This window comes from Micropterus salmoides, unplaced genomic scaffold (genome assembly GCF_014851395.1).
Source record: "Micropterus salmoides isolate LMB-PRFRI ecotype aquatic unplaced genomic scaffold, ASM1485139v1 Ms_hic_scaffold_8, whole genome shotgun sequence".
In the NCBI taxonomy this organism is placed as follows: domain Eukaryota; kingdom Metazoa; phylum Chordata; class Actinopteri; order Centrarchiformes; family Centrarchidae; genus Micropterus; species Micropterus salmoides.
This window is the reverse complement of record NW_024044570.1, coordinates 13,697,296-13,712,732: the sequence shown is the minus strand read 5'-3', so window position 1 is coordinate 13,712,732 and position 15,437 is coordinate 13,697,296. Positions and strand designations below refer to the sequence as shown.

Sequence of the window (15,437 nt, the reverse complement as noted above, 5' to 3'; positions counted from 1 at the left end):
CTGGGACCCATTTGTAAACACATTGCTTCATATAGTGCTACTAGCAGTCAAAATCTCCACAGGGTACCTTTTTTAAATGTGTGTATTCATTTGGAAAGAGGGAACCAGCAAAGCTTTGGTGCTGACTCGTTTCAAAAAAAAAACAAAAAAAAACAGTCATTTCTTTGGGGGGGGGGGATGTTCCGTTTTAAAATAAAACATAAAAATCCGTTTAAAAACAGAATAATATGGGAAAAATATTGATTTTGATATTTAATGTGTCCGATTTGTGTTGCTTTGTGTGTTACACTTGATAAAACTGCAGTAGATGGCGGTGCCTGATTAAATGTAATTAAGATGAGCTAGATCATCAACATAAATGGGTTTGAAGTTTGAAAAACAAGACACTGCGTCGGTGACGACACTATGGGAACGCCTCTAGGCGTGGCAGGGCTGAATTATGAATAAAACTACTCCAATCCTATTGGCATTGCTCGAACGATAGCGTGGGACGGCGTAACTGGAGGCATATAAAGCACGCCGGCACACAGGACAAACCAGCTCTTTGCTATGAAGCAAGGCGCTCCAGGCGGGGCAAGGCGTGGCGGACCAACGCAGTGTCTCGTTCCCCTTCGAGGGAACTCGAACTGCGTCAGTGACGACACTATGTGAACGAGATACCCACTATTCCACGTCAAAAAGCCTCCGCCTCCCCCAGCGTGCAGTGACCTGTAGGCACGTCTAAGAGGAGAGCGCTAAGGTGCGGAAGAAGGAAGGTCCAGAATGTAAAATCTGATGAACGTGTGCGGAGTGGCCCAGCCAGCTGTCTCACACACATTCCGAAGAGAAGCCCCTGAGAGGAGGGCCCTAGAGGCCGCCATGCCTCTAGTAGAGTGGGCCCTCACGGCCATAGGTGAAGGCAAACCGCGCACCTGATAGGCCAGGGAAATAGCCTGAACTATCCAGTTGCTGATAGTGTGTTTAGAAGCGGGGAGCCCAGCCTTGGGGGACCCAAAACACACTAGCAACTGGTCTGCTTTCCTCCACCAGGAGGACCTCAGAGTGTAAATACTCAGTGCCCTGGCAGGGCAGAGCAGATGAAGTCTCCCGTCCTCTGCTGTCACATGAGGTGGGGGATGAAACGCCTGCAACACCGTAGACCCCGCCATACTGGACAGTACCTTGGGGACGTAGTCCGGACAGGGGTGCAAGACAGCCTTGACCTTCCACGGGAGAAATGGAGGTCCCCCACCCTCCTCAGAGAGGTGATAGCTAGGTGAAAGGCCATCTTAAGGGTCAGGTGCTTGGCCTCAGCCGACTCCAGGGGTTCGAAGGGGGCCTCCGCCATTACTTTGAGAACCACCAGGTGGGAATCCTGGAGCGAGTCACGGGTCTCATCCTCCGGGCTCCACAGAGGAAGCTCACGACCAGCGGGAGCCTCCCCAAGGACCCCTCCCTCAGAGAGCCGTAATAGCAGCCACGTACAGCTTGAGCGTGGATGGGGAAAGGCCAGCAAAGAAACGGTGCTGGAGGAACTCCAGTACCGCAATTACTGGGCAGGTAACTGGGTTCACCACCCGTTCTCTACACCAGGTGTAAAACACGTTCCACTTCAGGCCGTACGTCCTCCTCGTGGATGGAGCTCTGGAGCTGAGCAGAGTCTCGACCGCTCCTGCCGTCAGGCCCGCCTCAAGGAACTGTGCCCTCTCAGGGGCCAGACCCACAGCCTCCACAGGGCGGAGCAAGGGTGAAAGACCCGGCCCTCCGCCTGAGACAGCAGGTCCCTCCTCAGTCCGAGAACCACACTCGGGCCGGCCAAAACGGGGCTAATAACAGTAGGCTGACACCGTCCTGACGGACTCGCTCCAGAACCCCGGGAGCAGAGCGACTGGGGGAAACACATTCAGATGCAGCCATATACAGAAACACATACAGATGCAGCCTCTGGCCCCCCTGGTGATTCAAATAGGCCACCACTGCCGTATTGTCGGTCCTGACGAGGACGTGGCAACATCGGAGGTCGGGCAGAAAGCTCCGCAGAGCGCGGAACACCGCCAACATTTCCAGGCAATTTATGTGCCACGAGAAATGACGCTCCTGACACCCCGTGAGGGAGGCGTCTGTCGAAATAATTGTCCGGCGACATGGTGCCCCCAACTTGGGACCCTGGGACAAGAACCAAGGTTTCTTTCATACAGACAGGGAACAAAGGCACCCGCTCGTAACCCTTATCAGAAGGAACGGGTTCCCCCTCGGGGAGACCCTTTGGTCTTCAACCACCACTGCAGGGCTCTCATATGTAGCAGGCCAGAAGGTACTATGCTGGATGCAGCTGCCATGAGACCCAACACCCTCTGAAAGTGTTTCGCTGTGATGGTGCGGCCTAGCTTCACCCCGGTTACCGTGGACAAAATGGACTCGACGCATGCAGGAGATAGTTGGGCTCACATCGACGTACCACCCCTAGGAACGTAGTCCGTTGGGTGAGTGTCAGCACGCTCTTCTTCGCGTTGAGCCGCAGCCCCAAATGCTGAAGGTGGCCAAGGACGACATCTTGATGCCGAACAGCCAACTCCCGAGACCTGGCCAGAACGAGCCAGTCGTCGATGTATTTCAGCATGCGGATGCCCTGGAGCCGCAGCGGGGCCAGAGCTGCATCCATACACTTGGTGAATGTGCGAGGGGAGAGTGGTATGGTATGCCGCGCCCCCAAAGGCGAACCTCAGGAACTTCCTGTGAGAAACAGTGGGATAGGAAAGGGGGAAGGGCGGGAGCCTCAGGACCTCTTCCCCCGACCCCAGCGAGACTGAATAACGGTCCTCAGATCCGTTTCGAGTGCCGCCTCGAGTCCCAGGTTTGCTGAGGGGGACCCCGAGAAGCGACACTCCGCCTCTGCATCTGGTGGTAGGAGCTGGTCGAAGGCTGAGACCGCCTCTCTGCAGCCGTCGCCGTCCTGGACCCAGACCGGCGAGGGAGATATTGCTGGAACGCCTCTCCTTGCATTCTGACACGCTGGAACCTGTTGACGACAGTGTTCACCGCCTCGCCGAACAGGCCAGAGGTCGAGACAGGTGCATCAAGTAGGACGGACTTCTCCTTCTCCTGGATGCCTGAAAAGTTGAGCCACAGGTGCCGCTCCGTGGCCACCAGCGCTGACATGGAGAAGCCAATGGCGCGGGCCCGTAGCTCAGATCCGTAGCTCTGCGGAGCTCGGCAACATCCTCATCAGAGGGTCCTCCCCCTTGGTCCATGTCCTTCAACAGGTCGGCCTGGTACGCCTGCAGAACAGCCATTGTGTGCAGGCTTGCGCCAGCCCGGCCCGCCACCATGTAAGCCTTGCCCACCAGAGCAGACGTAATCCGACATGCCTGGGTGGGCAGCGTCGGCTCCTTAAGGGACGACACTGGGTGAGAGACAGCTGGCCAAAGCATCCTCAACCCGGGGCATCGTCCCATAGCCGAATCCCTTAACCCCCGCAACGTTTCTTTAATCCAAGAGCGGGGGAGTAGCCAGGCGTGCTGAAAAGGGCCCGCTCGGCACCAGCACGGACGCGGTGCTGGGAGTAAACTTGATGAGCGTTTCCTGCACAGCCTGCGGCCAATTGATATTGTGTTTGGCAACCGCCCACGTCACCACCTCCAAGAGTTCATCGTAGCTGGGCGCCAACTGATGACGTCGGCCCGGCTCCCGGAAGTCCTCCACCTCCACAATGCTGAGCACATCCAATTCCTCAAAATCGGACAGCTGCAGGGAAGAGGGGAGGAAAAAGCCTTGGCAGTCCCGATGTCCACGGAGATATCGCGCTGCGAGCCCCATGACTGAAGCCGCCGCGCCACCTCAGTGACCGCAGGACCCGAGCCACGGGGAGAGCGCATCCGGCCGTCTTCAGAAAAAAGGGCCGCACGAAACCTCAGCACCCTCAGGGGCAGGGCCTGCGGCATGCGGCATCCCCAGACAAGACACACACAGTTCATGAGTGTCCCCAGCCGTGATGTAGCGCGGGCATGGAAAGACACACTTCTGGAACTGCTCACCAGCCATGATCTCCTCTGCAAAACTTCCAGGTAGGACAAACTTTGTGGTTGTTCGTGGAGCTTTCGACCATCAAACATATCAGAGCACCTGCTGAATAGAAAAATGCTGGTTTGTCCTGTGTGCTGGCTTGCTTTATATGCCTCCAGTTACGCCATCCCACGCTATCGTTCGAGCAATGCCAATAGGATTGGAGTAGTTTCGCAGTTCCCTCGAAGGGGAACAGGGTGCTGAAGCGTACAGGTTGAGGGAGGGGATGTCGCGGGAGACAGATACAGAAGTCTCACTCAAGGACAATTCTTGCTCTGAAATATTGTGAGAGGCAAGTTGTTGCAGAAGGATGACGATGGAAACGTGACTCAGAGTTGCAGACAGGAGTTTGTTGTGTTGGAATACAGTTTTTGTTGATCGTTGTGGTACTATTATCGCAACTGTGTGGTAAAATTTCACAGCTCTTCATACAAAACTCCAAACTCATCACACTTGTAACACAGACAAAACTTGCTACTGTGCAATTATTTGGATTGTTAACATCGTTCACCACACAACCATTGATTAAAAATTTAAGTTTCTCGTTAAATGTCATGAGAAAATATGGTTTAATCACCAAAACACAACATAATGATATCTTTTCAGTTTAGTCCTTTTAAAGTCCAGTGAATCCAATAACAAACCATGCAAGATACATGTTTCAAATCACAAGTGCAGAACATAGTGTGCTTCAGTACTGTAAAAGATATTTACATCCATCATCTATGATTTCCATAATATCTATCCTATATGTAATGAAGTGTATACTGTATTTTACAGTATTGCAACATACAGGTTTTGTCTAATCAAATGCAACAAATACTATAACAATAGTTATGGATGGTAATCATGTAGTGTATTTTACAGTATTGTATTGTATAAAATGTAATCTTTACAGTGGTCCTTTGTGACTCTGTTTGTTAGAGCACTAAGCTACTAGGACTAAGGTTGGGGGTTTGAATCCCACTAAGATCACATATAGTAAAAATCTCACGTCTTAGGGTGGTGATACTAAAGTTTTGAATCTTAACATGAAAGGCAAATAAAACAACAATACATTCATGTATATTATGGTAAGGAAATGGGGTAACACTTTCTATGAAGGTCATAGCTATAATGTTACCGGAAATGTTTCAGCGATAATCAATTATGAACAATGAGCATAGTGATAGTAAAAGATAGTTTTAAAAATAGAGAGAAAAATCTTACAAATTCTGCATGTACTTTGTGTGAACATAATGTGTTTCGATGCGAAACATGCCTTTCTACATATTTTTGTTGTACTCAGTCAATGTCAAATGTACTTTAGTTGTGAAAAAAAGGTATTTTTTGATTATCTGTTGTGGTAACTTTAGAAAATAAAGTCTTGCTAGCAGTTCCTCTATGTACACAACAAGCTCAACATAGCTCAAAAAAATAATACTGACACCAAAACATTTTTTTCTCAGATTTAATACTTATTTTTAGTTTTCTATGTGAAATTGTAGTAGCAGTAGCTTTCCAATTGTGTAGTGTGATTTAGTGTTATTTCCTGTGTTGATATTTTTGTGTTCTTACTGCCAAAGCAGTTTACTGTCAAGTTTAGATTGTGTATTGAATTAGCATGGACTTCAGACAAAGTCTTAGTCTTGTTTTTCTAAGGGTGATTATGTAGTGGGATACATCGTGAGAAACAGGAAACCCACTAATGTCACATTAAATCTGTTTTTCTGACATTTGAACAAACTTCACATTGCAATAAAATGGTTATAGTCAATCTGTTCAATTACATTTCAGTTCCACTCCACATACTATGTTAAAAGATCCATGAAGATGCAAACCTGCTTTAATCTCATCGGTCACAGTGGGCGTTCAGCTCAGTTTAAGTGAGACTTGCAAACAATTGGTCCAATTTCTGCTGTGAATTAACATACCAATAATGTTGTTATGGCAATCCAGACTACATCTGAGCATCAGTTCTTGTTGTTTCCCATTGTTCCTAATGGGAAATGAGGCTATACAGAGTTCACTAAGTAGCTACCTCTGCTATTCATTGGTGATGATGCTTTATTCTGGTTGTTGAGCCTTGACACCTGATGAAGTCAGAACAATGTGTGACATGGTTTATTTGAGTAAAACCTGAGGGCGTGGTCCGTGTGAAGCAGAATGCGCTGTTACAGTGTCAAATAAAGGTGCTAGCAATTTAGAAGCCCACATAGTCACATTGACAGAATCATTGTACACAGTGTACATTGACAAGAAATGTCTAAGTCAAATGTCAAGGATCAAGGATTCATTCTCTGTGGACCATGAATATCTGCAACACTTTTTATGGCAACTCTGGACAAAAGAGGTGGTAGGATGGGTGGACTGACCACAATGGTACCTCTGTGAGAAATAGTAAAATAACTTAACACTAGAAGGAGACTTTTCAATGTTTCACTTCTGGGCCTTCCCATTGTTTTTGTCCAGAAGGGCCTGAACCCGGTTTCCATAGTCTTGATGAAATGAAATTGAGAAAAGGTCATTGTGATATAACATTTATTCATATTCACATTACAGTCTGCTAAAACCTCACACACACTAGGTCTCACAATATCTGCTATAATGTAGCAGACGGTATGGGATGTTGCGCATGTGTTGTAATGTGTTTCTTTTAATCTTTTTTTCATGTGTGATTTTGGTTTTGGAAAAAATCATGTGTTTCTGTTGTGTCTAGTAATCCCAGGTAAATACTATTTCATTGTACTAGTGTGGAACATCTGGTAAATGACAATAAATCTATTTAAATTTATTATGATATAGGACATTGATCAAATAATTTGGCCTTAGGGCCAAGTCACTTCCCAAGAGGTCTCCAAGAAGTTGGAAAATCTCAAGAAAAAATAAAAGCTAAGCAGAGAGCAGTGTGGTTCTATCTTGGTTTATATGGATGGATTCCTGAGATTCTAAACTTGCAAACGACTAAGGAGATGCATAACTATTAAATGTAATCTTGTAAATGTAGAAATTATTTGTGTGTATTCATTGCAGAACCTGAAAACTCCCAAAACGGCATCTGGAACGGATGCTGGCGAGGTAACAGCTGCAACGTGATCACATTTCTTACGGTTTAAAGGTTAGCTACAATTATACCCTTGTAATTATTTTAACAATGCTATGTAACCTGAAGTTTTATTGATTATTAATCATTTGATATGAGAATGGTAAAGACATAGTAATGTGATATTGTTATTTAAGACACGCCATTGGTAACACTTTATAATAAGGGTACAATTGAGGTACTTAAGTAATGCTCAACTAATGACTATTCATTGCGTGAATTGATAAAACAACGTATCAGACGTATCCATCCTTTTCAGACATTATTAATGTTGAACTAAGTGTGACGTAATCACATAAAGCCACAGTGACTTCGCCATTAAAAGGACATGTAGAAATCAGGTCTCTCGTTCTCCTAGGGGTGACCTATGGCTGGATCAAAGATCCTAAAACACAGATGAGTGGAAATCAGTGTGAAAACTACGCCTAGAAAACTAGGAAATTATAGAAGGGTAGATGCAAAAGCCTTCAAGCCAGAAGTTGCCCAGTGGTTTAGAAAACACAAGTTAATAAACTCATTGCCATGCCCCTACTCGGCTAATACAAGCACTTAACAGATGAAGCCCTGCAGACAAGCACACAAACTCACTCATAGGTTACATCTATTGTGCTGCCATTTGATCAAACTTTACATTAAAATAAAAAAGTCTGTTCTCAATAAAAATATATAAACAGTACATGGTAGCACTATAATTGTTTTCACCCCTAAAAACTCACAAGCACATTTCAGAAAAGTTAGGCAACGTAAAATTTAAACTTTCATTTATTGACAAATGAAACTGTGCGGCTGAAACAATTGCTAAGACACAAGTCTCACATACAGGAAAAGTCTGATATTAAAACTTGATTGCAGTTGAGAAGTAGTTCCATTTAAGACTTTTGGAACACCAATAAAATGTGAATCTGTTTTGCTTGGGGATTGTACTAAACAGGTATAACAAGTTACAAATTGTGCCATGAGCATAAAACAGACAAACACAAGGATCACCAAGCAACACCAACAGGTCACTCATTTAACACTACTGAAATTTAGTGGTAATGTGCCACTATAATAAAGACGGTCAATATAATAATGGAAATCAAGATCATGATGGAAACCAGGACAGTGGCCGTGATGTTGAGACAGCGGGCAGTTGAGCCGTAATGTCGGGCACCATCCAGATCTCCAACCACCTTCCGGTCCCTGGCCTGCAAGGACCAAAGCACATCGATTTTAAAAGTAGATTCACAGCTCATTCATGATCGACCTCAAGGGAACTTAAACTGATAATGTTCAGCATGGGTTTAATAATCTCCCGCAAAAGCTTTAGATTCTTGTATTTCTATGCTGAAAATGTGATATATTTCTCTTTTTTATAATTAAAAAAATTTTATTAGGCTACATTTATATACTTATCGTTGGGTTGTTTCTTTGGCATAATTCTTCTTCCTCTGATTCTTCATCTTGAAAAATGTCCAGCAGAGTTTATAACACATATAGAGTGCTTTTTGTCTTTGTGCTTTAATCTAATTGATTCTTGAAATTATTTGTATTTTAGTGTTTTATTAAAATGTCTCAGTGTGGACCGTATCTTACTTATCACTTACTTCCTAAAAAAGTTAGTAAACCCTTTCCTCTTTTTCCACTAACCCTTTCTGGTTTTCTAAGAACTGATATTGCCAAAATTCTTTGTCAATAGAATTTAAAAGGGAATAACAGAAGATTGACAATTGAGAACTGTTGCACATGAACTCACCTTGATGGAGAAGATGAGAGCTGCCAGTCCGAGGCAGAAGGGGTTTAAGTAGACAAAGCAGCAGAGAGACCAGATGATGTGGTCCTTGGGGGGCTCAGTGTTTATGTTCACAGTGGTGTACTGAACCATTGTAGGTCCTCCAGGCTGTCCAGGCTGTCCAGGCTGTCCAGGCTGTTCAAACTGCCCATCACACCTTCCCTTCAATGGAACAATCTCAGGCGGGTAATCTACAGGATTCATCGCTGTCAGTTCAAGTGTAATTTGGAAGTTGTGCAAGTGTCACTTTAAGTGATGATTTCCTTTCTGTTTTTTTTGTGGTTAGCCCACACATGGTTTTTCCATTGAAAGCCAATGAGGTAAAAGCAAAAACAACACACTTGTTCATGGTACAAAAATACAGCAAAGGTAAAAAATTTAAAAGATTAAAAGTGTGAAATAGTGCATTTTTAAATCAAGTACAAATAAAAGATAAAATAACACAGCAAACACACCCACATTTACATGCACTATTTAATTAAATTAAGATCAATATAAAACAGTAAAAATAAAGGCTGTTTAAAAGCTAAGCTAAGAAGATAGGTTTTTAGACACTAGCTGCTGGAGCAGGCAGTGTAAAATAATAGTTTTTTTTTGACTTTGTGGTATCGGGTGTAGACAGTGTATAGCATTAGCATAGACTTGGGATGAAGCCAGTCTTGTTTTTCAAAGGGTGATTGGGATACATTTGGTTTAAAGAGATAAAACAGGAAATGTCAGATTTAATTGTTTTGCTGCTGCTTGATCAAACCCACATTGCAATAAAATGTTTGTCAATTCCCTCAATTACATTTCAGTTCCACTCCACAAACTGTGTTAAAATATCCATTAAGATGCAAACCTGCTTTAACCTCATCAGTCCCATCTGGCTTAGTTTGAGTGAGGCTTGCAAACAACTGGTCTATCGTGCTTTCGAGTGATATATCAGAAGGCCTTTTTCCTTATGAATAAAATGAAGTAATTACTTTGCTGTAACCTTTCTTGGCATGTTATTATAGCAATCAAAGCAACATCTGAGCATCAATGTTTGTTGTGTCCCATTCTTCCTAATACAAAATTAGGCTATACAGCGTTCACTAAGTAGATGCCTGTCTAATTCATTTGTGATTAGGGCTGCAACAACGAAACGATTAAATCGATTTCTGAAAGAGTTGGCAACGAATTTCATAATCTATTCGTTGCGACGCAGATATGTTTGAGTATATAAAAAAAAATGAGCCGGAGTACTCTTGGTCTCTCTCACGCACTGTCACTCAATCGCGGAGTTCGCATTTGTCCAGTATGGCGCCTCATAGACAGAGCGGAGCAAAAATAAAAATGCGCGGAGAAGAGTGGAGGTAGAGGAAAGACCATCGGAGAGACCCGTAACGTTGTTTTGAAACATGGCGGAGGCAGAGAAAGCAGTACGACCTAAGTCATCCAAGGTGTGGGAGCATTTCACACTAAATAAACCGAACAAGTGTGTTAATTGCAAGGATTGCAAAATCGACATGGCAGGGCACGGGAGCACCTCGGCGATGATTCAGCACCTAAAACGTAAACATGTTGGAGTCATGGATGAGGAGGAAGGGAGTCCAACAGCAGGATAAGTCACTAGAATCCTACTTTTGTTCCGTTTTTAAGTGAGGAACGTAACGTCCCTCCAGTAGCTCTTCTGGTGGTACAAGTATGACAAATTAGCATTAGCTCATTAATAACAGTAGTAAAGCAGGGGTGGTATACAGTAAGTATTTAGTCAGCCACTGATTGTGCAAGTTCTCCTACTTAGAAAGATGAGAGAGGTCTGTAATTTTCATCATAGGTACACTTCAACTATGAGAGACAAAATGAGAAAAAAATCTATTATGTCTCTATGATTTTATATATATATATATATATATATATATATATATATATATATATGAGCTGTGTCCTAATGGTAAGATGTGGAACAATGATGTTGTGTGGTTGTGGACTTTGGTTGAGTAACTTATACCTGCTATATCTGCTAGGTTACGGTCACAGTCTGAAGCAGCTTTGATTTGGAATACACTACCTTATTTCTTACGACCCGCCCTTCTCTGCTTCTGATTGGCTTTTAATGCAATCTAATACAATTAACTTATTTTAAAGGCTTTGTGGTAAAAGTACAAGCAATCAAATTTGAAAAGTTTTTCGTATAACCAAACTCTCAATCAAAATTATACAGGTTCTGGTCATATAATTAGAATATCATCAAAAAGTTAATTTATTTCAGTATTTCCATTCAAAAAGTGAAACTTGGATATTATATTCATTCATTACACACAGACTGATATATTTCAAATGTTTATTTCATTTAATTGTGATGATTAAAACTGACAACTAATGAAAATCTCAAATTCAGTATTTTCAAAAATTAGAATATTACTTACAGTATTTCTCAATTGCTAAAACACTAAAATCCATTTGCAAAACCATTTGGTGCCCTTCAACTCAGAATGTCACAACACAGCCCCCAAAAGTGAAACACAAGCAACACACTGTTGTCATCGGTAGCGCACAAAATTTAACACACCTGTTTCAAATCAGTAATGTGTTGCTCCTAATCAGTAAGAAGGATATAAAGCCATGTCAAATCCAGATGGCATGTGTGATTTTCACAATGGAGGGCAAGAGAGAAGGTGGAAGAGGAAGAGGAAGAGGAAGAGGAGACGGAGGAACAACAACAACAACAACAACAACAACAACAACAACAAGAGCCATAATTTCCAATGAAATTAGAGCAACAATCATACACCATGTTCTGGTTCGTGGAATGAGTATGAGGAAAGCAGGACTACGTGTTCAACCAAATGGTTCTCTGTGGCCTCCATTGTCAGGACATTCAGAGAAGAGAACAGGTAAGTGTACTATCATTTGTGGTCCCTCAAACTTACAGTAGAGTATGTACAGTTGTGGAATGTCTCAGTAAATTACTGTAACATGTCTAAAAATTGGCTCTCTTCTTGCAGTATTACAGTAAAACTAATAGCAGTATAACAGTATTTTATGTATTGTACATATTTGTTGACATTTCAATGCATTAGGCCTGTCTGAACAATTCTAACGAGGTTTTTTTTGCTAGAATTGAAAGACTGCCACATGCTGGTGGAAGGAGAGGTATGTTTTCACAACAGCAGGAGACCATTATTGTCAATATGGTCCTTCAAAATAATCTCATTCGTCTGCGTGAAATACAACAGCGAGTTGAGGAAGACAACGTGAACTTTGAAGGAATCAACAGTGTGAGTCTCTCCACAATTGACTGTGTCCTGAAACGCAACCTGACATGTCTCAAACAAGCCTACAGAGTACCATTTGAGAGAAATTCTGAAAGGGTAAAAGAGCTATGATATCAATATGTACAAGTAATCATGTCCAGAGATTATACAGCACTATTGAGTTACTGTACATCTTTACTGTGTTGAATGTAATGCAGCCCATGTATACAGAGCCATAAAGCCTGGAATGCTATGTCATTTACGTTACTTCAAAAATTAATTTTTGTTCATTTCTATAGAGAATGTTTCAACTGGATTCCATGGAGAGGCCTCATGAGTGCATCTTCTTGGATGAAGCTGGCTTCAATCTCTCCAAGAGGAGAAGGAGAGGCCGCAACATTATTGGTCAACGTGCCATTGTAGAGTTGCCAGGGCAGCGTGGTGGCCATATGTGCTGATGGCAGCACATATGGTCACGATTTTGGGGTGGGGTTATTCACCGCCATGTGACTTTAGGGCCTTACAACACTGCCCATCTTATAATGTTTCTGCATGCTCTACAGGAAGCACTACTGAGACGTGAACAGAGGTGATGAGCAGGCAGAGCATCCCATGTATGTGGTAATCTGGGACAATGTGAATTTTCACCGTGGTCCTAGAATTCGTGAGTGGTTTGAAAATAACCTACGTTTTATAAATGTGTGCCTCCCACCATACTCACCCTTCCTTAATCCCATTGAAGAATTTTTTTTTTTCTGCATGGAGGTGGAGGGTCTATGACAGAAATCCTTCAGGAAAATCTCATTCAGTAAATGGACGCAGCATGTGACAACATTGGAGTGGAAGCGATTCAAGGTTGGATTCGGCATGCTAAAGGATTCTTTCCCCGTTGCTTAGCAAGAGACAGGACTGCCTGTGACATTGATGAGGTCCTGTGGCCTGACCAAGCCCAGAGGCATGATGCTGAGGCAGAATGATTCCAAGACTATTTGCTATTGATCTGCTGCATATTTTGTTTGACTACATTTACTGTATGTTTGCAGGATTGTACAAGTACTTCATAAAATATTTTTCCCCCTGCTCTGCCCTGAGTGCAGTGTTTTGCATTTATCTCTGGTGTGTGTGTGTGTGTGTGTGTGTGTTACCTGAAAACAGTGTTTGGTTTTGTGTAAAGATAACATAGTTCTGAAGCAATTGTTTGATATAGCAAGAAAAGTCAAAGGTTTTGACAGTGTAGCTTAAGTTTGGTGATTTGTGTTTAAGGTTTTGAGAAAGCAAGAGAAACCTTTAAAAAAATTCAGCAATACTGTAAGACCAATACAAAAAAAGGATTTTTAGAAATGTTGGCCAACTGAAACATATGAAAATGAAATGTTTGAGCATAAGCAGCACTCAATACTTAATTGGGGCTACTTTTGCTTGAATTACTGCAGCAATGCGGCGTGGCATGGAGTTGATCAGTCTGTGGCACTGCTCAGGTGTTATGAGAGCCCAGGTTGCTCTGATAGTGGCCTTCAGCTCTTCTGCAGTGTTGGGTCTGGCATATTGCATCTTCCTCTTCACAATACCCCATAGATTTTCTATAGGGTTAAGGTCAGGCGAGTTTGCTGGCCAATTAAGAACAGGGATACTACGGTCCTTAAACCAGGTACTGGTAGCTTTGGCACTGTGTGCAGGTGCCAAGTCCTGTTGGAAAATGAAATCTGCATCTCCATAAAGTTGGTCAGCAGCAGGAAACATGAAGTGCTCTAAAACTTCCTGGTAGACGGCTGCGTTGACCTTGGACCTCAGAAAACACAGTGGACCAACACCAGCAGATGACATGGCACCCCAAACCATCACTGACTGTGGAAACTTTACACTGGACTTCAAGCAACGTGGATTCTGTGCCTCTCCTCTCTTCCTCCAGACTCTGGGACCTTGATTTCCAAAGGAAATGCAAAACTTATTTTCATCAGAGAACATAACTTTGGACCACTCAGCAGCAGTCCAGTCCTTTTTGTCTTTAGCCCAGGCGAGACGCTTCTGACGCTGTCTTGTTCAAGAGTGGCTTGACACAAGGAATGCGACAGCTGAAACCCATGTCTTACATACGTCTGTGCGTGGTGGTTCTTGAAGCACTGACTCCAGCTGCAGTCCACTCTTTGTGAATCTCCCCCACATTTTTGAATGGGATTTGTTTCACAATCTTCTCCAGGGTGCGGTTATTCCTATTGCTTGTACACTTTTTTTTTCTACCACATCTTTTCCTTCGCTTCGCCTCTCTATTAATGTGCTTGGACACAGAGCTCTGTGAACAGCCAGCCTCTTTAGCATGACCTTTTGTGTCTTGCCCTCCTTGTGCAAGGTGTCAATGGTCGTCCTTTGGACAGCTGTCAAGTCAGCAGTCTTCCCCATGATTGTGTAGCCTACAGAACTAGACTGAGAGACCATTTAAAGGCCTTTGCAGGTGTTTTGCTGATTAGAGTGTGGCACCAGGTGTCTTCAATATTGAACCTTTTCACAATATTCTAATTTTCTGAGATACTGATTTTGGGGTTTTCATTAGTTGTTAGTTATAATCATCACAATTAAAAGGAATGAACACTTGAAATAAATCAGTCTGTGTCGGATGAATGTATACATTATACAAGTTTCACTTTTTGAATGGAATTTTTGATGATATTCTAATTATATGACCAGTACCTGTACACCATGGTGGTTTAAAATGGGGGGGGGGGGGGGGGGGACAAATCCTGGTGAATTTTTCCCAGAACGGCTGAGTTTTATCAGACATCAAGAGCCTCCTGAATATTGCTAGCTATGAGAAATTTGAAGAAAATCTATTTTTAAGTCCCTTAAAGTTTTAATGTAGCACTTTGAAACTGCCATGTGTATGAGTTGCCCAATACACAAACAGGACTTACACCCACATTACAACATTTTCTGAGACGCTGGTGCAGTCAAAAAGCTACATCCTGTGGTTTATTCAGGAAGCAACTCAAGCAACTACATGGAACTGGCACCAACCCAAATAATCATTCTTTGAAAAACATATATAAAAATATATTTATTTTGTAAAATTAGTATGTAAAAGTACATGTCAATTGAGTAGTAGTGTATTTCCCCTTTTAAGGAAATTCTTTGACATGGTTATTCACTCAAAAATACCACTTTTTTATATAAGCACGGAAGCATGAAAGACAGATATGGTGATGTGGACTCACCATGCACTTCTGGATGAAGAGCTGGGCTCCCTTCAGTTTTGGCAAAGTCTGTGGCGCTCCTCTTCATTCAGAACCTGGGTGTAGAAGGTAAGAACCTGCAATACACACACAAAAAA

At 43.1% G+C, this 15,437-nt stretch overlaps 1 protein-coding gene across 1 annotated transcript; it reads right to left on the bottom strand.

Moving 5' to 3' along the window:
• Positions 1 to 7,867: 7,867 nt before the first annotated feature.
• On the bottom strand, positions 7,868 to 15,437 carry LOC119893396 (interferon-induced transmembrane protein 1-like). Its single transcript, XM_038705523.1, has 3 exons — positions 15,322 to 15,437; positions 8,859 to 9,085; positions 7,868 to 8,310 (listed from the first exon to the last, which is right to left on the bottom strand). Exons 1-3 carry the CDS (start codon positions 15,386 to 15,388, stop codon positions 8,152 to 8,154), a joined length of 453 nt encoding a protein of 150 aa, XP_038561451.1. The 5' UTR covers positions 15,389 to 15,437; the 3' UTR covers positions 7,868 to 8,151.